The sequence below is a fragment of the Balaenoptera borealis genome (assembly GCF_965194805.1).
Source record: "Balaenoptera borealis genome assembly, chromosome: 9".
Lineage (NCBI taxonomy): Eukaryota > Metazoa > Chordata > Mammalia > Artiodactyla > Balaenopteridae > Balaenoptera > Balaenoptera borealis.
Window position 1 is genome coordinate 32,059,566 of NC_138873.1, and position 25,191 is coordinate 32,084,756.

General features: G+C 39.2%; 1 protein-coding gene across 1 annotated transcript; it reads right to left on the reverse strand.

Moving 5' to 3' along the window:
- SMLR1 (small leucine rich protein 1) lies at positions 1-12,923 on the reverse strand. The gene is made up of 2 exons (XM_082406406.1): positions 6,962-12,923; positions 1-2,241 (listed from the first exon to the last, which is right to left on the reverse strand). Exons 1-2 carry the CDS (start codon positions 7,092-7,094, stop codon positions 2,156-2,158), a joined length of 219 nt encoding a protein of 72 aa, XP_082262532.1. The 5' UTR covers positions 7,095-12,923; the 3' UTR covers positions 1-2,155.
- Between the last annotated feature and the right edge of the window lie 12,268 nt (positions 12,924-25,191).

Consider the following 25,191-nt stretch of genomic DNA (forward strand, 5'->3'; position numbering starts at 1 on the left):
TTACAACACCCATTAAAGTATTTTATTGAAGGTCTCATGTTGGGGAAACAGAATTGGGAGTTCGTTCAGATACTAGAACATTAGAAATAAGGTTAGGAAGTGTTGAGGTGAAACCACTCAGGAACATTTTTGGCCCCTGATGAAAGGCTTTGGAGCACAGGAGGAAGCAGAGTATGGGATGAGGTAAGGAGCCCACCAGCCTGGTCTAGGTGGCAGCAACGATGACAAGGAAGCAGGCAGTCCAAACCGGAAGGAACTCTTACCCTGGACTTTGAGCAGGTGGAGAGCAGAGACGTGACCGGGCAGCTGATGGGCTGCGCTCTGTGAGGGACTAGTCAAGTCCAGTACAGTGCCTTTAAGCAGGTGGTAGAAAAACCCTGGGACTTGGTCTCTCTGTAGGAAAACTAACGTTTCTGTTCCTCTCTACACATAAAGAACATTCATGACTCTACTCATGATTTCAATGGACATTCTTTGTACTCTCATCTCATTCAGCAGCAACAAAGGAATCAGGTCTTGCTTTACACAACTTGTTTATGTTGAGAACATGTATGTTTCGAGCTCCTCTGTTACCATAGCAGCTGAGATGCATTTTCCCTGGTAAGGCAGAGGTGGTGGAACGCATCCACCAGAGCCATCAGTCAGGCTTCTGTTGTGCCTGTTTCCAGAAGAAGGTAGAGCAAACCCTGGTGGCTGAGCCACAGATTTGGCCGGCAGGTGGAAGTACGGTGCATCCTTTCCACACCTTCTGTCCAAGAAAGCATTTTACATAAGCTGATTTCCACCAGAGGCTAAAAAGAGATCCCTCTCAGAATTGAAAGAATATTGTCATTCCTTCCATATGGCATGCACACTTATTCTAAATTACCTCAGTCTGGAAGCCCCAGGAGACATTTTCATTGTAATCAAGTGCCATAAAATACAGAAATGAGTGTCTCCAGTTGAACAGTGAGTTTTATGTTATGCAAGAAGTGCAAATGGAGACTAATAACTCACTGGATGCATATGAAGAATTTGAGACTGGGGGAGGGGGAGAGAAACAAAATATCTGGCGCTAGTGGCGCATTCTTGCTTTGGGTCGGCCAAACAATCTTTTGCATGTTTGTATGTCACTGCAGAAATTGGTGCATTTCTTACAGGTGAACAAATTCTTTATGTTTTATAAAGTTAATCAGTCTAATAGCCTGTTGGATTCATATGCAAACATAAGAATACAATCAGACTTACACTTAGGACATGTTAAGTGTCTTTTGTTAATGTTAGCTAGGAAAACTGTGAAGAGCCCAGTAGTAATCACAATCTATTTGAACTACTACTTTGAATTAAATGTTTCTTTTCAGTTATCTAGGTTGGCTATTTGGGGTTCCCACTGAAAGAAGAATTGTGCTAGTGAAATGTTGACCTCTTTCCGTATTTAGAAATAGCTCCCTGTTGTTTTGGTTTAGAGGCAAAGTCTTGAGTTATTCTCCATATGAGTCCCATGAACTTGATGTTCTTTCCTTTTCCCACCAAATTGCCAGTATTTCCAAGTCATGTCATGCTGAAAACTACTTTCATGGTGATGCATACCGAGTATCGAGAGACTCTGCTTGTTTTGTGGGTTCTCACAATGATGATGCGATTTGTGAAAGCAATTGGGAAAAGGGGAGAAGTAAACCAAGGGCCAGAAATGATGCCTTAAAAGGTGTCATTTCAGTGTTGCCGAACTTCAAGGGAGGAAGTGGGAACTCTCACAGCAGGAATTCACAGGCGCTCATCTTTTGCTATTTATTTGATCTCTACCAGAGTATCTTCACCTCCAAAGTCAGAATAATGCGGGCTTCCACGGGATTATGTAATAATGATGCTTAAGAATTTTAGTTTGAAAATAGTGCCCTTCAGAGTAGACATAGTCCTATAAAAGTTAAAAAGTTACAATGTGCCTAGTGCATAGAGCACATCCAACAAAATCTTATATTCTTGGGACTCGCCAAAGAACTGCTATTTAAGTCGAGTTTCATAGCTGTCCTCCTGAACCACTTTTCAGAACAAGCATCTTAGTGTTCTTTTTGTCTTGCTGTGGTTCTAGTTTATTAACTATTTGCTAAGCCATTGACCGTTGCTCTCCGACCAGTAGAAATTGACTGTGCTTTAGCCATTGATCAGTCCCCAACAGTCACGTCTGTTTCTTTCTCTGGTACCGGGAAGAGCTAGCCTTACGATTGTGTTGGTGATCAGGAGTCTGTGACAGTTCTTCATTAACTGAAAGGAAAAATACCAGTTAAAACTGTGGAGGCAGCTGAGTGCCACTGGTCATTTACAACTCCTCAGGGGTTATTGGCCAGCATTTCTACCCTGGTGGCCCCAGCAAGTTACAGAAGTCATCATCATCAGAGCAAGTCCTATTGCAGGATCTCTCCTTTCCTCCTCAACCACTCCCAAAAGAAATATAAATGCTTATTTCTAAGGAGTGGTCCTGGTTAGAGAGGGCAAATTACCACTGTAATAAAAGGTGTTACATTCTAAGTATATTTTATATTCAGTAGATTGTGTTGATTAAATGTATTAAGGCTCCCACATTCAATAAGCATTTATTAAGCATGTCTATTACCCAAGACCCAGGGATATGCAAATGAGCAAGATAGGGTTTCTGTCCTGCTCCTCCCCGCCAAAAATGTGTTTGGGTGTTTGTAAGTCTTTAGACAAGTCAAATTAGTCTCCTTTTTACCTTTTGGCATCTTTGACTGAAAACCGAGTGTCAACTTTTCACCACTTACATACTCCTTATCCCTTTAAAATATAGCTTCAGTTAAAGCTACTGAAATACTAAAGCTTATCAGTGATGTCCTAATTACTAAATCTGGTGGCATTTTCCAATCCCCAGTTTTCTTCCTCTGTAGCATTTGACACGAGCCCCCTTTCCATGACCTCCACCCCCAATCATACTCCTCCCTTTGGCTTTTATTATATATCATCTTTCTGTGTATTCTTATCTGCTCCTGTAGCTTCACGTGTTACCTCTCTGGCAATAGCAAATTTGAACTTTAGCCCTGAAATCCTGACAATTATCCTTTGAGATCTTCCTGGTACATCCAAAAAAAAAAAAAAATTTCTCTTCCTCACCACCACCAACATGCATAACTGAAACTATTTTTACTCTTAAAAGTTTATTTTCAGAATTATAATTAAATTATCCAAGCCAGAGACAAGGAGTTTATAATCTCATAGGAGCTAATGTATTTTATAGAATTGAACCTGAAAATGTTCTTTTTGGTCCCCCACATCAAATCCCAGCAATTTATTCTTTGCCAGGCACTTTATATGCCATGTACTCTAGGACATGAGCACTCTCTCTGACCTTCTATTCTTTTCTGATTCCACACTGCTTGTCATCTCAGTCGAGAGAGGGTATATATGCATTGGATGGTAACAGGTCTTAGGTTACACGAGGCTCAAGACTTAACAGCTAATGTTTCTTGATCACTTATGTGCCAGACACCGTGAAAAGTCTTTTCTCATTTAATTCTTGCAGTGAAATTATGTTGTAGTCACCATTATTATTCTTACTTTACAGGTGAGCAAACGGAGGCATAGAAAAATCAAAATGAGGCAGTTTGCCCAAGATCATAGAAACTGATGGATTCAGGATTCAATCCCAGGCAGTCTGACTCCAGAGCCCACACGCTCAGCCACTCAGTTTCACTGCCTTTCCACATAGATTATTGCTAGTTCAAAGGTATTGCTTGAGTTAGCTCATGCCTTAGATTATAGACTCACTGAAATATGAGTAACTTCTTCCCTCTTATTCTTAATTACTGAAGGCTAACTGCACAAAAGGTGCTTTGAATGAGGAGCCAGGATACAAATTCTAGAGTGAAAATGGGTGACCTGAAATAATGACGTTGAAAGAAGAGAACTAGAAAATGGAAAACTAGGAGAGAAAGCAAGAGAAAACCCATCATTCCTCAATGAGTTATATCTACCAAGTGAACCAAATGTCTGTGCCAGGCGCAATGAAGAGAGCTAGAGAAATAATTTATCCTTCTCCTGAAAGAGCTTGCAATTTGGCCATCATTTCATTTTAACGGGTCTGTTAAGGGCAGTGCGGAGATTAGACAGGAGAGATTAGCCAGGTGGCCGTGAAAACATCTGAGTTTGTAACTGTAGAATATTCTGCAGGCCATGAAGTTTTCCTTCTTGGGCCACAGGTGAAGAAATGTAATCTTCTTGACTCAGAGCTAAGTCTTTACGCAGAGGAATCACCATCATCAGTAATTAGCCCTGTTACAGAAAGAGATTGATCGAGTCCCCTCAACACTTCTGTAAAATTCTTGCCTTGTTTAATTCTCCCACTGTTGGCTCTCGTGTTGGTGATGTTTATTTGCCTGGGCCAAGAGGATTCCTCCATTCAGCAGATACCTACTGAACACCTACTCTGTGTTCAGTACTCCAGGGGTAGTGTTTCGGCTGAGAGGGCTAGCTCTGGAGCCAGATAGCCAGGGTTCAAATCCTGTCTCTACCATTTTCTCGGTGAGTGATCTTGGGTAATTAATTTTAAGTAAATTTTATATAATTAATTTTATTTCTAAATAAAGATCAATAATTTTATCTTTAAGTTTAATAATAGCTACTAGATATATTTTAATAATAGTTATTATAATGACACAAACACTGCCTTCTTAGAATTTATAAGTCAGCAGGGGTCATCATGACCAACAGTTGTTCAGAACAGGCACTGTTAAGAACCTTACGTGTATTGCCTCACTTAATCCCCACACCAACCCTACAGCTATGTCCTGCTATTATTTCTATCTCACAAGTGAAGAAACTGAAGCTTCAAGAGATTAGGTAGTGTGGCCATTGTTACAGACCTGGAATTCAAACCTCCATTTGGTTTGACTCTGTCATCTGAGATCTTATCAATTTCACTCTGCCAACCCTTAACTTACTCTTGACTTTTAGAAATACTTATCTGTTTCCTTTTGGATTGCTGACTATCAAAACATATATATAAAGTTCAGTGAGAGATGCCTAGCCGCGCTGTACATTTTCCATACTTTGGTTAACTGTTTTAGAATGTCAATTGCTGAAGGCCAGAACCTGATCGCTTACCTGACCTTATTTTACATCTAGCTTCATACAAAAACTTTCAGGCATTCAAGAGGCACAATTTCTTTTCCATAGTGACTATTTTTGGCAATGTTGGTTATTTTAGCAAGCTATTTGTTCATGATCAGGGTGATAGTATTTTGAGCGGCACTGAAAGTAGCAGTATAGGAGTCTCAGGACTTGGGGAGAGAAGATAATCAAAACTTCCACCCGAGGAGAGGTGACATGTCCCTGGCAGTGGTGGATGAAGGGTTTGGTGATGGAAAGTTCAAGACCCAGACCTCCACCTTAAGAGCTACTCCTCAAGGCAACTGACACAGATTGAAGAGTGCAGGATGTTAGAGAATTTTCTTTCTTCCTTTGCGAGAAAATTGATGTTCTCTACATACTAATTAAATTTACATGCACCATTACCTCCTAAGCCTTGAAGTGTGGGGATTAATGATGAGTGATTATGATACCATCACATGCTTTCCATCACATCTTAAAATGCCTCTCTTGTCTGGGGAACTAGGATGTATGAGGTAGGCAAGATGACTTTCTGTTTCCGGATGCAGGAATCTGGGGTTCTGTGAACACACTAGTTTATCTGTCATTGTCCCTTTCTTTACAGGGACAAAATAGGAATGATTACACTTGCCATAACCCTGGTTGCAAGTTTAATGACATGACATTTGACCATCTGTTTACAGTTTTTAAGTGGGAGCTGCTAAATAGAGATTCAAACTGGTGATATCTTATTTGGGGCCAAGTGTTCTCATTTGCCCTCAAACTGGAGAGAAGATATTACTACTTGCCCTTAGGAAAGCAGCTACAGAAAGAACTATAATTTTAAAAGCCACATGTTCTCAGGGGTTTTTTAATAAGAAAGGAAAATTTGGAATTAAAGGGAGCACATCCGCATAAAAATGAAAACATGCCTAGTCTAAGGTTATCTGCTAACACTGGAAAATGTAATCAGGAAAAAGGATACACAGATCCCATCGGGAGAGGAAGGAAATATGAGCAAAGGATGGTTTGAGGGAGGGGTTTTCAAATTTGTTTTTAGTACTTTAATGACATCATCCAACTTAAGAAATATTACTGGTTTTTGATACTGCTAAAATAACTATTAACTTCTCATATTAATCTAACATTTGCTGGGTACATTATTAACACGTAGTCTATCAAATCACAGGGCAGTTTCATTCATTTCAATTACAGCGGAATAAACAGGCTCAATCCAGGACCCAGCTTCTCACGTCCCAGTCACTTTAAGCTTCCTGAGGGGTTTGGTTTGGCTTTGGTTTTTTTTTTGTTTTTTGTTTTTATCTTAAGACCCCAGTTTCATGGTAAATTTACATCATGCCATCAAATATCTATTAAGGCTTGACATTTGCCAAACACTGTGATAGCACAATGTTGGCACATTTCCTTAGTAGAAGTTCAGTGGATGAGGAGTGAGTGCACACACACTCACAGGAACACATGGGCACGTGCACACACACACACACACACGTACCTGTCAGGTTGAGACGGCAGACCAAGAAACACATTGTAATGTTTGTGAATCTATCGGCCTGAGAGACAGAGACAAGCAATCACATGTCCAAATTGCTGATTCACAGCTTGCCTGTCCGCAAGGGGCTGCAGTTAAGGGTGCCCAGGGCAGGCCTTCAGAGCCTAGCACGTCATCCACATTGCTGGAAAGATCAAATTTTGCCATGTTCACCACGGAAGATATCTTAAGGGGGATGCTTATTGAGAAGCACCTACATATCATAAAGATGTGTGGCTCCAGGCCTTCCAGAAAAATGGGCGGTACATGGACTTGTTCCAAATGTGTGCCATAGGAAAGGAATCTAACCCCGGCCTTGTGTGGCTTCTCACTTACCCTCCATCAGCTTGATCCTGAAGTAGGCAATGAGAAGGAACAGCAGCAAAGCCACGGGCAGGAAGATGCCCGAGAGCAGGAACCAGCCTGGGAGCTCTCGCAGGAACTCTGACAGCACGGGGCTCATTGCCATATCACACAGCCCACCGGTCCCCCCTCAACCCCGGGCCGGCGGGGTTCGCACCCGGGTGAGGGCAGCTTCGCTGAGTCCACACTTGTTTTCTTCTGGGGCTCTGGCCTTTGCTCAGCACATCTCAGTGGAACTTTTGGTGGACTTTGCTCTATTTAAACAGCCCCATGAATTCTGAGAGGATTGCTGGCAGGTTACTCTGTAACTCAGCTACAAAGTGTAGAGGAATTGAAAGGTGATTCTCCCAGGCCATTCCAGAGATGAGTATTTATCTGGCAAGGTTGGGAATGACACCAAGAGGCCTAAATTTCTTTGTATTCAGTTTATCTGATATGAAAAGTACCTGACTTTAAGCAAAACTCCTTGTTGTATATATTCTACCAATATATGCCCAGACGTAGGAAGAATTTTTCCTACATTTTCTAAATTTCAGAGAAAATATTAATTAGTAGCTATGTTAATGTACCTGTGTCTAGAAAAAATGAATTTTCCTTCATACATAGTTTATACAACGAATAGCAAGGAAGGAGAAACAATATTCTTTCCATACGTAAAAACTCTTCCTAATATGTCCTACTCTGAATGCTTTTCTGAGAGGTACACTGGTTTATTCAGTTATTCAACAAAAGTTTAATTCTACTACAACCCAACCTCTTGAATAGATGCTGGGTGTACAAGAAAAAGTCATGGTACCTTCCCTCTGAGAGTGGAGGCAGACACAGAGACAGAGAATGGCCATAAGACATAATGGTGGAATGGATGGTAATATGGGCCCTGTTCCTTCTCCCCCCCGTGCATCGGTTTGTGTTTGCTGCTTTAGTAGCTGGCACTCCCAGCTGTGTCCTGCTCACACAGTCCTGTGGCCCACCCTTAGCAGTAGAAGGTGCCCCCTGAATGATAGTGTTGTGGCTGGTGTGGTAACTACCAAGTTTCTGGGAAAAGATTAAAAGGACAATAGACTATGTTGACACTGGTTTATAAACTGAGTTGAGTTGCCATCCACTGCTTTAGTGAAAAAATTGTGAAGATACTGGTCTACTAAACTAAAACCAACTAAAAAATCCTTTCTATCATTAAAAGGCCTCCTGGAGAATTTGGAAAATTTGGGGAGGGAGATTGGCATCCACCTCCGTGGGTTGATTTCTCTTCTCATGCTGTTACCCTGTCCCCCATGGCCACTTGGGTGAGTGGCTGCCCTATCAAGCTGCTGTCAATGCCTCCTGAGTTCTTCCATCAAGGGTTTTGCATGGCCATGCTGTAAAGTTAGCACCCTAATCTATAAAACAATAAGAATGGGGAGGATCTCTGGGATGCCTAGCTGGCTTCCTAAGCAGTAAACAGTAAATAGATTTCTGTCAGATCCACCCCTACATGTTTCATATTTTATGCTATTGTAAAGGGCGTTGCTTTTAAAATTTCAATTCCTGATGGTTTGTTGCTGGTATTAAAGGTTTTCTTAATTTATTAAATCTATCACATCACTGGGAACTTTTAGAAGATTACATATTAGGATTTGTTAAACACCCTTTAGAGCTTAAGAACTTTTATCAATAAAAACTCTTTTCCAAATTCACACTGGTTGCTTGGGTTAAGTAGGCCTAGCAGGTAGAAGGATAGAGATGTTTGAAACACTGGTAATCAGTCTATCTGATTGACCAGAATTTGGGGTGGGGTTCCATAGATTGTGCAATATGCTACCACAATGACAGCAGATTCTTTACCTAGCTTTTTACCATGTGGTGGGAGTAATCGTTAATGTCACTGGAAAATGTACATCTGTGAAAATAGAAGGACATGTTACATTTGGGGTTAAATTCTCCTGTTGACTTCCTTAGTAGTGAATGAGCCCACTGTTGATTTACATGACAGTTTAAGGCACAAGTGATTGCAGATGTTGATGTGAGTTCCTAGGGAACTACTCTTATACCACCTATTATGCTCTTAGTGACAGCTGGACAAAAGCCTTTTTTAGATAACTGTGACCTATTGAAGGTGATACCAAAACCACCAGGCCTCTGATTTGGATTCTGTATTCATCTGAATAAGCCATAAAGGATGACTCATTCCAATGACATGGCGTAGAGCAGTGAAGGTTCTGAAGTCCATCAGTGGAAGGTGCCAAAGTTCCGTTGACTGATATCTGGAGAATCAAATTATGTACAGCTGCAGAACCAATACAAAAAAATAAATACAGATGAAACTAACAAATTTTAAATGAAGTGCTCTGATTTAATTATATGGATGATGTTTTGCTGATGAAGCACTGCTCACAGTAAATGTAATAATGACTGCTCCAGTGTGGGCCTTTTGGGTAGGAAAGCCTATATTCTCTGACCCTTGTTAACTGCCCTTCTGAACTTGGCTCATTAGCCCATGTCAATTAAAGGAGTATCACTTGGCACCAGTACTACAGTCAACACAAAAATAAGGGCTCTGAAATCGTGTGGCAGTCGTAGGTTATAAGGTACTCTTTCAATAAAAAGATAGATATGGAAGTGACAATGAAGAATTTAAATTCTTTGTGAACTTTGAGAAAAGGTCCACAGGCCTTCATTTATTCATATTTCAAGTAACAAATATTTGTTGAGGGTTTAACATGTGCCCTGGATGCACTGATTTGGGGCTGTGAACATAATCATGGATGACAAAGTCTCTGTCTTTATGGAACTTACATTCCAGTGGGGTGTAGTAGTATACACCCCAGGGGGTAGTATAAACACTTCCCATGTTCTATCTCATTATAGTCTTATAACAAAGCCTTTGAAGTAAGTACCAATTCTGTAAAGCCCACGGAGCTTTCATAACTCATCAGTGATCACACGACTAGAAAGTGACACAGTTGGAATTTGAACCCAGACCCCAAACACTTATCCATTATATTCTACTGCCTCTCAACCTGCTAGAGATATAGTGTCAAGTCATGATAAGTGCTCTGCAGAAAAAAAAAAAAAGCAGGACAAGGAGAGAAGAGACTAACAGGAAGTGTTACTTTTAGGTGGGTGGTCAGGGAAGGAGTACTAGCCTGATAGAGCTGCTGTAACAAAATACTACAGACTGGGTAGCTTAAACAACTGAAATTAATTTTCTCACAGTTCTGAAGACTGGACATCCAAAACTGAGGTGCTAGCAGCGCTGGTTTCTGTTTAGACCTCTCTCTTTGGCTTGTAGATGGCTGGTTTTCTTCTTGCTGTGACCTCACATGGCCTCTTCTCTGTGCTCTAGCACCCCTGGTTCTCTTCCTTTCCTTATAAGGGTACCAATTGTATTGGATTAGGGTCCCACCCTAATGACCACATTTAACCTCAATTACCTCCCTAAAAGGCCTTATCTTCAAATATACTCACGTTGGGGGGTTAGGGCTCCAACATATGAATTTTGGTGAGGTAATCAATTCAGTCCATTACAGAAGATTTCTCTGAAAAGCAGACTTTTGAGCAGAGTCTTGAATGAGAAGAAAGATGGAGCCGTGAGCATATTTAGAGGAATGGAGTTTTAGGCAGAGAGAACAGCAAGTACAAAATTCCTGAGATAGGAATGTTTTTGGTGTGATAGGAGATGCAGAAGTAGGCCTACTGTGGCTGGAGCACATTGAGAAAGGGGAAAATTGGTAGAAAATACACTTTTGAGAAACTCTGATCTAGAAACATGACAACACTGACAGTCGCTCAAGAAAATGTGCCCACAGGGTGGTCTGTGAAACTAATTCTACCACATTTTATTAGACATTGCTTGGAAAATGGTTAAATAAATGTAGAGAATACTGGGGTAAGATGATTTCTTTACTGCAAGGTTTCTTAGAGCCTTTAATTTGGTAGGGCGCATTGTGAATCCCCAAGAGGAATACAGGATGAGTCTTTCCCAAACTTACTGGACCATTGAGTCCTTGCTGCCAGGAGAATCTCAGGAGATCACGGTCTGCAGAACGTGCTTTTGGGTATCGGCCATTAGGTAAGAAGATTTGTCTTGGTGCTCTGAGTATCAACCCTACCCTAAGTATCAACGTATAGGATTGGTATTAGGTAGGGAATGGTGGATAGGAATCAAGTTATTCTGAGAAATTGTGGGGCTTTTTTACTTTAGTTTTTGTAAATTGCACTAGCACAGACTGGCCCCAACAATTCAAGAAGGATGAACATTGTCTGATTCATTAAATTCTCCAAGTGTCAGCCCATCTCACTTTACAAAGTTTCTTTGGAAAATGATCTTGTCTCATTCATGAAACTCTTTGCAAGTTTATTTTGTTCATGGGAAAATGGTCATTGGAACATGCCCACCTGACACAGTTTCTTTGTAATCCTGTCTTATTTGTGGTGGTGATACAAATTAGATGTTTCTGTTCATTAGCAATGGGCTGTGACAGGAGTGGGTAGCTCTCTGGGAGTAGTATAAGGATGAACGTTTGCACCCCAGGGTCTCCAGGGAGGGGAGGGCACTTTGACAAACCAAAAGTTACTTGTTACTTGAACATGTTTAGAACATCAGAGATGGAAATTCTGTTCAATTCAGCTTTTCTCTCCATTCACCCATTATGATTTGGTCAATCAACATGACAAAATAAGATATAAAATAATCTCTTATTTTATATCTCTCATATAAATAAGAGATAAGAACAGAGACTGATTTATGCTAATTTGAGTTAATGAAGTTTAAATTTCAGCACCCCTCATTTGCCTGGACCCTTCCAAGACCCAGGGAGGGATACCGAAAATATACACACGTGGTGGTAGTTTTTGTAGAGTTTGCAAACAAAAGATATATTAGCTACAATAGATATCTTTCCACTCCAGATGCCCATCTTTCACACTCTTTATGTCAGGAAGTGTTGGAGCAGCCATGGAAATTTTGGGGACAGCTCTAGGGGGAAGATGAGTTGGGGACACATTTAATTTGGGTTGGTGGAAAGTTTGTGTTTTGCTGTTGTTTCTGTATATAGTTAAGTTGTAGTTAGCTGTCTTAGTGTAGTAATGACTTTCAGGAGTACTCATCCCACCCCCTGTGCTATAATTCTTTGCATTGTGACCCAAATTTTCAGGGACAAAAGGTTGTATCACAATTTGAACATGTCCTATGCACTTAACTTCAGAAGTATGTGGGAAGTGGGAGAGAAATAGGATTTGAAATGTATGGGGCCAGAAGCTGCTGTGGAAAATTCTTCCAAATCTCATGCATGTAGAAGTATAAGTGGAAGATTTGATTTTTATTCCTGCTCAGTCAAGATGAAAGTTCTCTCCTTCAGTGTATACAGTTATAAACACAATATGCATTTTGGTGTTAATGGAGTAGAATAGAATTTGTCAGAACTCCTGTGTCTGAGGATGAAAACCGTCAGCAGTAATACTACAAACAGTAAGTGCATCTTTGTGTAATGTTGCACATTTTAAAGATCCCAAAGCACTGGGTTACATTTTAGGGTGTATGATAGATCTTGTCTTGACAAAGTGTGGCAGTTCTGGACAAAAGAGAGTACTGAATTGGGACCTGAGGAAACCCGTGTTCCAATAACAAAACTACATGTATTTCTGAAAGTTCCAAGTGTGTAATATAAGGGAAATTTGATTATGTGGTTATATAGCACAACATAATATAATGGCAATTAAAAACACATTTAATTCCTCTTGGAATTCCTTAATTTCAGATTATTTTTGTGTGCTTCAAAATGATGGATTATACCAAAATTCAAATATGATGAGAGGGAAAGTTCCCAGTGGAGGCCAAAATAAAAAACTGAAGGATTGACAGAAGCTCCAGAATGTAAAAAAATTTGCTTGTTAGCTTTTTAAAACTTTGTAATTTATTTCTTTTCTCAGTCTACGTAAATATTCACTTTCATCCAGTTTTTTGTGTTTGCAGGTTTGTATTTTTTTCTCTGAAAATAGGGACCTTCAAAATGTATAAGCTTCAGACCTGTATTACCTGGGTCTGCTGCTGGGTAAGAAGAGAAATGTTCCAGAAGAATAAAGCCTGAGACAAGTACTGGAGAACCTTGCTCTAATTTCTCTAGTTTATGCTTCTTGCCATAATTTCAGGAGGCTGACCCCTTCTCATTGGTCTCTCTGGCTATTTAGAGGCTCTTAAAGGCAGTTCTAATTTAGGGGGAGGTGGTGAAAGTGATTCTTCAGACTCTATGTCAGAGACGAGCTTTACCCAAGCAAAAATTAAATTTAACCCAGATATCATCAATTGATTTTATGGGGTTTTTTTTTGTAAATTAAGACTCAACCTTTTCCTGCAATATAATATTATGCTTAAATATACATCCCGGAGAAGATAATCCAGCGTAATGCCATTACACAGGTTTATAGCTGACCTTTGAAATCTAAATCTAAATTTTCTTTGAAAAAACCCCCACAATTTTGTTTCTATTTCCCCTTAGAAAAAAATCCTTGTGACTTCTGCAGTATCCAAACAGTAAATCTAGTGTTCATTTAAGCCTGAGAGTTTGCAGATGACTGACAAATCTATCGTTTTGCACAAGCCCTGCTTTCTGTCGGAGAGCTGCAGTTTAGAGATTCACTGCTACAACATAAGCGAAATTCTTTCCTTAGCAGAGTCGGTATAATGCACAAGTTTGTATTAATCACTAAGGGTAACCTAGAAGGCCATTACTAGAACTTTTGGCCAAGGTGGTAAGAGGAAAATAACAGCTGTTTGTATAAAGAAACTAGGAGCTCATTTGCACAGCTATTGGAGGCAATAGGGAGATTAATGCATGTTGTCAGTTATACAGGTTTAATTTGACTTGCGCTAAAATAGCATCAATACACATCACCCCTTTGCCATTCATTCCTTCTGAATGCTGATTAATTTACTCTCATTTCACCCTGACTGCTGCCAGGCAGTAATGAGTTGTAGCCATCTGGCAGTCCTATTTTATCTTGCCCATTGCCCCTAAAAAAAGCAGAGATGGGAACAGTCTTTTCCTGGGCGTCCATCCAGCTGCTCAGAGTTCCCAGCCCTCTTCTTGGGGAATGCAGGGCAGATATCCATCCAGACAGTGAATTCTTGAACTGGCACGTGGTTTTTGTGTTGAAGCTGGTGAGCCAAAGCCTCCTAATTTCAGTATTGGGAGGGATGTATAAGAGAGCCTGTATGTCAGAGTTAACAGTTAAGCCATGTAGAAAGAGATTTGTAAAGTACAGCTACTGCTATAAAGTGGTATTTTATAGATGCATAACAATACAATGTACACAGAGATAAGGCTCTTTACAGACATATAAAGCAATACTGTTAATAATGTCTTAACTCCTGAAAGAACAGGAAACCATCTGGTCTCAGTAATTGCTTCCAAATATAATTTTTTTCTTTTCATGATGTCTTCAGAAAAATCAGACATATTACCTCATTATGGGTAAAAGAATAATAAATAAGATTGACATAAATTTGATTCTATTTCAAGGATACTGTTTTTAAAAAAATCCACTTTATTGAGGTATAGTTCACACACATTAAATTCTGCCCATTTAAGTCTATATTTCAATGTGTTTTGACACATTCACATACTCATGTAATCATCACCACTATCAAGATATAGAATATTTCCATCGGTCCCCCCAAATTGTCCTTGTGGCCCTTCCTGGTCAGTCTTCACTACCCCAACACCAGGCAACCTCTGATCATCTGTCAATGTAGATTAAATTGACCGTTTCTAGCGTTTCATAGAAATGGAGCCTTACAGTATGTATGCTGTTGTGTCTGACTTTTTTGCTTAGCATCATTCATCCACACTGTTGCATTTTTCAGTAATTGATTCCTCTTTATTGGTGAGTAGTATTTCAGTCCATATCTATTCTGTATCACTATGAATATGCCATAATTTGTTTATCCATTCACCTGTAAATGGACACTTGATTTCCAATTTTTAGCTATTATGAATAAATTTGTGTACATGTCTTTGTGTGGACATATTTTTCATTTCTCTTGAGTAAGTACAGATTTGAGTAAAATCTGAGATTCTCTCAGTAATCTTTTGTGGTTTTCAGAGTACAGGTTTGCATATATTTTATTTAATTTATTCCTAAGTATGTCATGTTTTGGATGCTATTATAAATGGAATTTAAAAAATTCCACTTCCAATTGTTTGCTGCTAGTATATAGAAATACAGTTAATTTTTTAATATTGACCCTGATCTTAAAACCTTTCTAAACTTGCTTGTAAGCTTTAAGAGGTTTTTTGTTGTTGTTTTGTTTTTTGGTAAATTCCTCAGGGTTTTTTATGTGTCATGTGTACATAAAGAGAGTTTTCCCTGTTTTTTATTTTTATTTTTTTTAATCTGCATGCTTGTTATTTCTTTTTCTTGCCTAATTGCACTGGCTAAGGCCTGTAATATAATACTGAATAAGTAATAAATGTTCTTTCCTTGGAAGTTATTCTACTTAGTTTCTCATGGTCTCAATCTTGCATGCATGTATTTGTGTTGGACAAATGACTCAAGAGGATTCCTAGGCAGATTTTTGAAACTGTTTCTCTGCTTAGCTCTCTCCTCTTGGGGACTCTGCTCTGCAAATTCCAGCTGCCTTGTCCTCCCCAATTCCCAGTCTCTGAATCTTAAACTCCTAGGCTCTGTTTGGGTTCACCCTCCCTGTCCTGCAATCTAGAGACTGTCTTTCAGCAGAAAACCTGGGTAATGGTAGGACTCACCTTATTTTTTACCCTACTTGTAAGGATCACAATCCTCTACCGTCCAGTGTTTGAAAATAGCTTTTTCTGTGTTTTATCAAGTTTCCTAGTTTACAACAGGAGGGTAATTCTGCATCCTGTTACTCCTTCATGGCCAGAAACAGAAGTAGATACTATTTAATTTCTAATTATCTACCAGTTTATTATTATTATTAATTTATTTTTATTTCAAAACTTGATGTGTGACTTAGCCAGTTTTGTTCTGGTAAGAGAAAGGAAATTTTGTCCAGTGGTTCTCAACCTGTCTACCATTAGCCTTATTTGAGAGCTCCTAAAACAGTCCCATGTTCAGGCTGCTCCTTTGGTGATTCTGACTTAAATGGCATGCATTGTTTTTAAAGCTCTCAGGTGATTATAAGGTGTCACAAAAAGTTGAGAACTACCAGTTTACTCTCAAAACTCTACAGAACTTGCCAGTGATGTGTTCCTCGGTATCCTGGTGTGACCAAAATGGCTTACAGGTGTCCTGAGTCACAGACCTATTCATCCCTGGGGACAGCCAATCTTAGCCAGAGCCCTTGCCCCAGCAGGAATCAGCATCCTCAGTTTACTCCAACGTGCCACACAAATGCCATCATTTCCTGAGTGTGTTGTGACTGTAGAACATTGGAGCTTTAGAAGTAAACCCTCCTTCAGTCTCTCTCATCTTCAGGTCCCAGCTCAAACATCACAAAACCTTTCTCTGACCCCTCAAGGACCATCGTTTTTCCTTCCCACCCATTCCCTTCACAACACATGTGTACTTCTATGACAGCAATATTAGGGTTTTAAAATCTGTTTCTATTTAAGATTTTAGTCCCTGGAGGGTAGAGGATGGTTTCTTTAGTATCTTCTTGTCCTTCCTATTACCAAGTAGAGTGTTTTGGTTTCTTTAATATCTTCTTGTCCTTTCTATTACCAAGTAGAGTGTTTTGTATTTAATATTTATTCTTTTTGGGTAGGCCATTTTGGAGTTTAATGTTTGGAAATGTTCTGTGGGCAAAAATATTTTTTTGTCTTATTAAAAATATATTCTGTCAATGTATGTTTTAAGATTTGCTGTAAGTCAGTTGGGTGGGAGAGGAATACAAAGCCTGTACTTGGTGTTACATTATTTATAGTGGCCCTTGAACTCGGTTCACGTCTCTAATCTTTTTTCACAATTAATTTTGTCCTTTAGGGAGAAGAATTTGGTATTGCCTTTCTACCTTTGGTATTTATACTTCAGAAATAAAATGGATTTTGATGAATTTTGCTCTTTATACCATTTTAGCTTTTTAGGTCCAGATATTTTTATTAGGTGAGATTATTTTTTTTAATTAGTCAATAAATAAATTGAATGGAAAATGAATTTCCATAGGGATAATTTGGAAGAAAATGTGAATCTTCATTGATATTCTTGTTGGCATAATCTATTTGGCCACATAGCACCTAGCTTGGTATGTTTACTCAATTCTTTTTTTACATTAATATTGACATGTCCAGGATCACTCTGTTCAATATGGTATCTTTGCATAAGTTAGGGAAATTCTCCCCATCTGAGCATTGCTTGGCAAACAGAGCAAAGCCTGCATCGTAACCCACTCAACTGGGTCAGGAATCCTTGTACAGGGCACTATTTGTACAACCTGCCATGGTAGCTCTCTGATGACGTCTTTACTTTTAGGACAGTTTGTTTCTGTATAATTTGGCATATTTCCAGGAGATAAACATAGACTTAATATCCTCCAATGAGTATAAGACGCATGAGTACTAATTGTGAAATTAACGTTGGAGGGAGAAATTAAGGAGGTCTTCACTAGAGTCATTTAAATCTCAGTTGCGTGGTTTTTCCTGTGGAAAAAAGCCCAAAGGAGATCAAAGGTAGAAAATTAGGTAAATATTTACCACATGCTAAGGCAGGGGTGAGGGGACCTGTGGGAGCCAGGACACTGAAAATCTTTGGCTGATGTCTTCCATTAATGGCATGTTTTGGCTGGCTAAGACACAAAGGAAACAGCACATTTGCCAAGTGGATGAACATGCACTCGCTTAGCTTCTGGCCACGAAGAAAAAGGGTGAGGCTGTCAGCTGTCAGGGAGGAAGAGCCAAGGACAATGCCAGAAAGTGCCAGAGTAATAGTAGGAAAGGACCACACATGGAGTCCCTTTGTGAGCTAATGACTCTGAAGTCTTTAATTTCTCACCAACCATGAAATTTAATTTTGATGGGATAAGCGCTACACTTATCCACTGACCACGAACCTGATGCCTGGAGCCACTTCTCAGACTGCACGCAGGGAAGGGAAGGGAACAATAGCACTTACTGAATAGCCCTGTTTGCTCTCCAGAGCATCTGATGCCTTCACATACATTGGCTCATTTAAAACAATCCTTAAATTGTTCCATCTGACCTAAAGAGGAAGATGTTGTCACTGGCAGAAGGGACGAGTTGGATGTTTCTGTTATAGGTTTTGCTGGATGGAAGTAATGAATTTCACTTAGGCTTGACTGTATTTTTCTAGTTGCAAATCACAGTGAATGATGGTCTTAAATAAATGACCTCATTCATCAGCACATGTTTTCCTTTCTTTTTCCACCTACTGGTCCTGGTTCTGTTTTCTTTCCCCCTGCTGATTTTCTTGATCTGCTTTACCCCGTCTCTCTTTATTTCTGGTTAACATCATGTATCGGTAACCTGCTGTGTCCCCAAGCCCTCAGACCTCATTTGTTGTACGGGGCTCTCCTCCAATCAGGGCTCCATCAGAGGCTCTCTGGGGTTTTTGTTTAATGGGCTTCAATCAAGGTCATTAAGAGGGATCTATTCTGCAATTATTTTTGCATATTTTCCTTTTGTTTCTTAAAGTAGAAATATCTTCACAGAAAAACAGGAATCTCTGTCTCATCCTCTCTCCTGGTTTATTATTCTTGTTAAAACTGAGTCTGGGCTAATGGATATTCATATGGGGGATTAAGTGAACAATGTAAGAGAAGAATATTATGTTTGCCATTGTGATTGATTTAACCTGTATTGAAGAAATAGAATAGGTATAAGGTACCACTCAGCGCATACAGGTGATGGAGGGCCAGGTCCATAGGCCTATAGAAGTCATATCTCAAGGAGAGCTCATTGGATCTTGGGACTTGGCAGGTGCTGTCTTCCAATGGCTGACTGTGTAGACTTTATATACAAATATTCCCAGTGCAAAGTCATCACTTTAAACGTTTTGATTTTGAAAACCCTGGGCAGTTCAACATTAGGAGACAATTTAAAATATTCATCTCTGGTTTTTTGTCAAGGACAATCTGCCTTCACTTTTTTGCTTCTTTACATTTAGATCTTCATGTATCCAAGCTCCAAAAGTGAGACCCCTCTTCTTGAGGAGCAAACAATTTAAATATAAAATGATACAAAGGTACTGAACAAACTGCAGTAGGGATGGGGATATTAATCATGCCTTTTTATTTTCTGTAATTTTAATGCTTTGACATCTTGGAGCCTTGCTGATGCTGGATAGGCTGCTCTTCCCAGAGCTAGACAATTCCTAGAAATAGTAAACAAATTCACTACCAGAGAGCATGCCTTTCATATGTAAACTCACCAATCCAGAGATCACACAACCCTCCTCTACTGGGTGTTCATACACAGGGCTAATATTCCTCTGCCCTTATCACTCCAGGGCCAGGTACTAGACAGCTAGAAACATCCCCTATACGCCAGAGCCTGCTGAAGTTATTCAAACTAACCAGCACTAAGCCTTCTTACCTTGCCCTGTCTTGCCTTTCTGGCAGAAAGCACAATAAAGGCTCTTGTTCACATTTTCCCCTCATGCTTCTGCTTTCCAGCTGACCCTGGTGCTTCCCTGTGTGGCCCTGTGTGGCATGGCTTGCCTCCTTCTCTTGGGAACTGTGAATAACAAGCTATCTTTTCTTTTTTTTGAGGGTCTTCATTTATTTTCTTTAACATCTTTCTTGGAGTATAATTGCTTTACAGTGGTGTGTTAGTTTCTGCTTTATAACAAAGTGAATCAGTTATACATATACATATGTCCCCATATCTCTTCCCTCTTGCGTCTCCCTCCCTCCCACCCTCCCAATCCCACCCCTCTAGGTGGTCACAAAGCACCGAGCTGATCTCCCTGTGCTATCTGGCTGCTTCCCACTAGCTATCTATTTTACATTTGGTAGTGTATATATGTCCATGCCACTCTCTCACTTTCTCCCGGCTTACCCTTCCCCCTCCCCATATCCTCAACTCCATTCTCTAGTAGGTCTGTGTCTTTATTCCCGTCTTGCCCCTAGGTTCTTCATGACCTTTCTTTTTTTTTTTTTAGATTCCATATATATGTGTTAGCATATGGTATTTGTTTTTCTCTTTCTGACTTACTTCACTCTGTATGACAGACTCTAGGTCCATCCACCCCACTACAAATAACTCAATTTCGTTTCTGTTTATGACTGAGTAATATTCCATTGTATATATGTGCCACATCTTCTTTATCCATTCATCTGTCAATGGACACTTAGGTTGCTTCCATGTTCTGGCTATTGTAAATAGAGCTGCAATGAACATTTTGGTACATGACTCTTTTTGAATTATGGTTTTCTCAGGGTATATGCCCAGTAGTGGGATTGCTGGGTCGTATGGTAGTTCTATTTTTAGTTTTTTAAGGAACCTCCATACTGTTCTCCATAGTGGCTGTATCAATTTACATTCCCACCAACAGGGAAAGAGGGTTCCCTTTTCTCCACACCCTCTCCAGCATTTATTGTTTGTAGATTTTTTGATGATGGCCATTCTGACTGGTGTGAGGTGATACCTCATTGTAGTTTTGATTGGCATTTCTCTAATGATTAATGGTGTTGAGCATCCTTTCATGTGTTTGTTGGCAATCTGTATATCTTCTTTGGAGAAATGTCTATTTAGGTCTTCTGCCCAGTTTTGGATTGGGTTTTTCGTTTTTTTGATATTGAGCTGCATGAGCTGCTTGTCAATTTTGGAGATTAATCCTTTGTCAGTTGCTTCATTTGCAAATATTTTCTCCCATTCTGAGGGTTGTCTTTTCGTCTTATTTATGGTTTCCTTTGCTGTGCAAAAGCTTTTAAGTTTCATTAGGTCCCATTTGTTTATTTTTGTTTTTATTTCCATTTCTCTAGGAGGTGAGTCAAAAAGGATCTTGCTTTTATTTATGTCATAGAGTGTTCTGCCTATGTTTTCCTCTAAGAGTTTGATAGTGTCTGGCCTTACATTTAGGTCTTTAATCCATTTTGAGTTTATTTTTGTGTATGGTGTTAGGGAGTGTTCTAATTTCATTCTTTTACATGTAGCTGTCCAGTTTTCCCAGCACCACTTATTGAAGAGGCTGTATTTTCTCTACTGTATATCCTTGCCTCCTTTATCAAAGATAAGGTAACCATATGTACGTGGGTTTCTCTCTGGGCTTTCTGTCCTGTTCCATTGATCTACATTTCTGTTTTTGTGCCAGTACCATACTCTCTTGTTTACTGTAGCTTTGTAGTATAGTCTGAAGTCTGGGAGCCCGATTCCTCCAGCTCCGTTTTTCTTTCTCAAGTTGCTTTGGTTATTCGGGGTCTTTTTTGTTTCCATACAAATTGTGAAAAATTTTTTTCTAGTTCTGTGAAAAATGCCAGTGGTAGTTTGATAGGGATTACATTGAATCTGTAGATTGCTTTGGGTAGTAGAGTCATTTTTGCAATGTTGATTCTTCCAATCCAAGAATATGGTATATCTCTCCATCGATTTGTATCATCTTTAATTTCTTTCATCAGTGTCTTATTATAATTTTCTGCATACAGGTCTTTTGTCCCTTAGGTAGGTTTATTCCTAGATATTTTATTCTTTTTGTTGCAGTGGTAAATGGGAGTGTTTTCTTAATTTCACTTTCAGATTTTTCATCATTAGTGTATAGGAATGCAAGAGATTTCTGTGCGTTAATTTTGTATCCTGCTACTTTACCAAATTCATTGATTAGCTCTAGTAGTTTTCTGGTGGCATCTTTAGGATGCTCTATGTATAGTATCATGTCATCTGCAAACAGTGACAGCTTTACTTCCTCTTTTCCGATTTGGATTCCTTTTATTTCTTTTTCTTCTCTGATTGTTGTGGCTAAAACTTCCAAAACTGTGTTGAATAATAGTGGTGAGAGTGGGCAACCTTTTCTTGTTCCCGATCTTAGTGGAAATGTTTTCACCATTGAGGACGATGTTGGCTATGGATTTGTCATATATGGCCTTTATTATGTTGAGGAAAGTTCCCTCTATGCCTACTTTGTGGAGGGTTTTTATCATAAATGGGTGTTGAATTTTGTCAAAAGCTCTCTCTGCATCCATTGAGATGATCATATCGTTTTTCTCCTTCAATTTGTTAATATGGTGTATCACATTGATCGATTTGTATATATTGAAGATTTCTTGTTTTCCTGGGATAAACCCCACTTGATCATGGTGTATGATCTTTTTAATGTGCTGTTGGATTCTGTTTCCTAGTATTTTGTTGAGGATTTTTGCATCTATGTTCATCAGTGATATTGGCCTGTAGTTTTCTTTCTTTGTGACATCTTTGCCTGGTTTTGATATCAGGGTGATGGTGGCCTCGTAGAATGAGTTTGGGAGTGTTCCTCCCTCTACTATATTTTGGAAGAGTTTGAGAAGGATAGGTGTTAACTCTTCCCTAAATGTTTGATAGAATTCGCCTGTGAAGCCATCTGGTCCTGGGCTTTTGTGTTTTGGAAGATTTTAAATCACAGTTTCAATTTCAGTGCTTGTGATTGGTCTGTTCATATTTTCTATTTCTTCCTGGTTCAGTCTCAGAAGGTTGTGCATTTCTAAGAATTTATCCATTTCTTCCAGGTTGTCCATTTTATTGGCATATAGTTGCTTGTAGTAATCTCTCATGATCCTTTGTATTTCTGCAGTGTCAGTTGTTACTTCTCCTTTTTCATTTCTAATTCTATTGATTTGAGTCTTCTCCCTTTTTTTCTTGATGAGTCTGGCTAATGGCTTATCAATTTTGTTTATATTCTCAAAGAACCAGCTTTTAGTTTTATTGATCTTTGCTATCATTTCCTTCATTTCTTTTTCATTTATTTCTGACCTGATCTTTATGATTTCTTTGCTTCTGCTAACTTTGGGGTTTTTTTGTTCTTCTTTCTCCAATTGCTTTAGGTGTAAGGTTAGGTTTTTTATTTGAGATGTTTCTTGTTTCTTAAGGTAGGATTGTATTGCTATAAACTTCCCTCTTAGAACTGCTTTTGCTGCATCCCATATGTTTTGGGTCATCGTGTTTTCATTGTCATTTGTTTCTAGGTATTTTTTGATTTCCTCTTGATTTCTTCAGTGATTTCTTGGTTATTAAGTAGTGTATTGTTTAGCCTCCATGTGTCTGTATTTTTTACAGATTTTTTCCTGTAATTGATATCTAGTCTCATAGAATTGTGGTCGGAAAAGATACTTGATCCAATTTCAGTTTTCTTAAATTTACCAAGGCTTGATTTGTGACCCAAAATATGACCTATCCTGGAGAATGTTCCATGAACACTTGAGAATAACATGTATTCTGTTGTTTTTGGATGGAATGTCCTATAAATGTCAATTAAGTCTATCTTGTTTAATGTATCATTTAAAGCTTGTGTTTCCTTATTTATTTTCGTTTTGGATGATCTGTCCATTGGTGAAAGTGGGGTGTTAAAGTCCCCTACTATGATTGTGTTAATGTCGATTTCCCCATTTATGGCTGTTAGTATTTGCCTTATGTATTGGGGTGCTCCTATGTTGGGTGCATGAATATTTACAATTGTTATATCTTCTTCTTGGGTTGATCCCTTGATCACTATGTAGTGTCCTTCTTTGTCTCTTGTAATAGTCTTTGTTTTAAAGTCTATTTTGTCTGATATGAGAATATCTACTCCAGCTTTCTTTTGATGTCCAGTTGCATGGAATATCGTTTTCCATCCCCTCACTTTCAGTCTGTATGTGTCCCTAGGTCTGAAGTGGGTCTCCTGTAGACAGCATATATATGGGTCTTGTTTTTGTATCCATTCAGCCAGTCTGTGTCTTTTGGTTGGAGCATTTAATCCATTTACATTTAAGGTAATTATCAATATGTATGTTCCTATTACCATTTTCTTAATTGTTTTGGGTTTGTTATTGTAGATCTTTTCCTTCTATTGTGTTTCCTGCCTAGAGAAGTTCCTTTAGCATTTGTTGTAAAGCTGGTTTGGTGTTGCTGAATTCTCTTAGCTTTTGCTTGTCTGTAAAGGTTTTAATTTCTCCATCAAATCTGAATGAGATCCTTGCTGGGTAGAGTAATCTTGGTTGTAGGTTTTTCTCCTTCATCACTTTAAATATGTCCTGCCACTCCCTTCTGGCTTGCAGAGTTTCTGCTGAAAGATCAGCTGTTAACCTTATGGGGATTCCCTTGTGTGTTATTTGTTGTTTTCCCTTGCTGCTTTTAATATTTTTTCTTTGTATTTAATTTTTGATAGTTTGATTAATATGTGTCTTGGCATGTTTCTCCTTGGATTTATCCTGTATGGGACTCTCTGTGCTTCCTGGACTTGATTATCTATTTCCTTTCCCATATTAGGGAATTTTTCCACTATAATCTCTTCAAATATTTTCTCAGTCCCTTTCTTTTTCTCTTCTTCTTCTGGGACCCCTATAATTCGAATGTTGGTGCATTTAATGTTGTCCCAGAGGTCCCTGAGACTGTCCTCAATTCTTTTTATTCTTTTTTCTTTATTCTGCCCTGCAGTAGTTATTTCCACTGTTTTATCTTACAGGTTACTTATCCGTTCTTCTGCCTCAGTTATTCTGCTATTGATCCCTTCTAGAGAATTTTTAATTTCATTTATTGTGTTGTTCATCACTGTTTCTTTGCTCTTTAGTTCTTCTGTGTCCTTGTTAAACGTTTCTTGTATTTTCTCCATTCTATTTCCAAGATTTTGGATCATCTTTACTATCATATTTCTGAATTCTTTTTCAGGTAGACTGCCTATTTCCTCTTCATTTGTTAGGTCTGGTGGATTTTTGCCTTGCTCCTTTATCTGCTGTGTGTTTCTCTGTCTTCTCATTTTGCTTAACTTACTGTGTTTGGGGTCTCCTTTTCGCAGGCTGCAGGTTTGTATTTCCTGTTGTTTTTGGTGTCTGTCCCCAGTGGCTAAGTTTGTTTCAGTGGGTTGTGTAGGTTTCCTGGTGGAGGGGACTAGTGCCTGTGTTCTGGTGGATGAGTCTGGGTCTTGTCTTTCTGGTGGGCAGGTCCATGTCTGGTGTGTTTTGGGGTGTCTGTGGCCTTATTATGATTTTAGGCAGCCTCTCTGCTAATGGATGGGGTTGTGTTCCTGTCTTGCTAATTTTTTGGCATAGGGTGTCCAGCACTGTAGCTTGCTGGTCGTTGAGTGGAGCTGGGTCTTGGTGTTGAGATGGAGATCTCTGGGAGATTTCTGCC

What these genes read in the sequence shown, in the direction of transcription:
- SMLR1 (XM_082406406.1), bottom strand. Translation starts at nt 7,094, where the DNA reads ATGGCAATGAGCCCCGTGCTGTCAGAGTTCCTGCGAGAGCTCCCAGGC. An exon ending in CAGGATCAAGCTGATGGAGG is followed by an intron (nt 2,242 to 6,961) that starts GTAAGTGAGAAG and finishes TTTTCCTTTCAG; the next exon opens with TTAATGAAGAACTGTCACAG.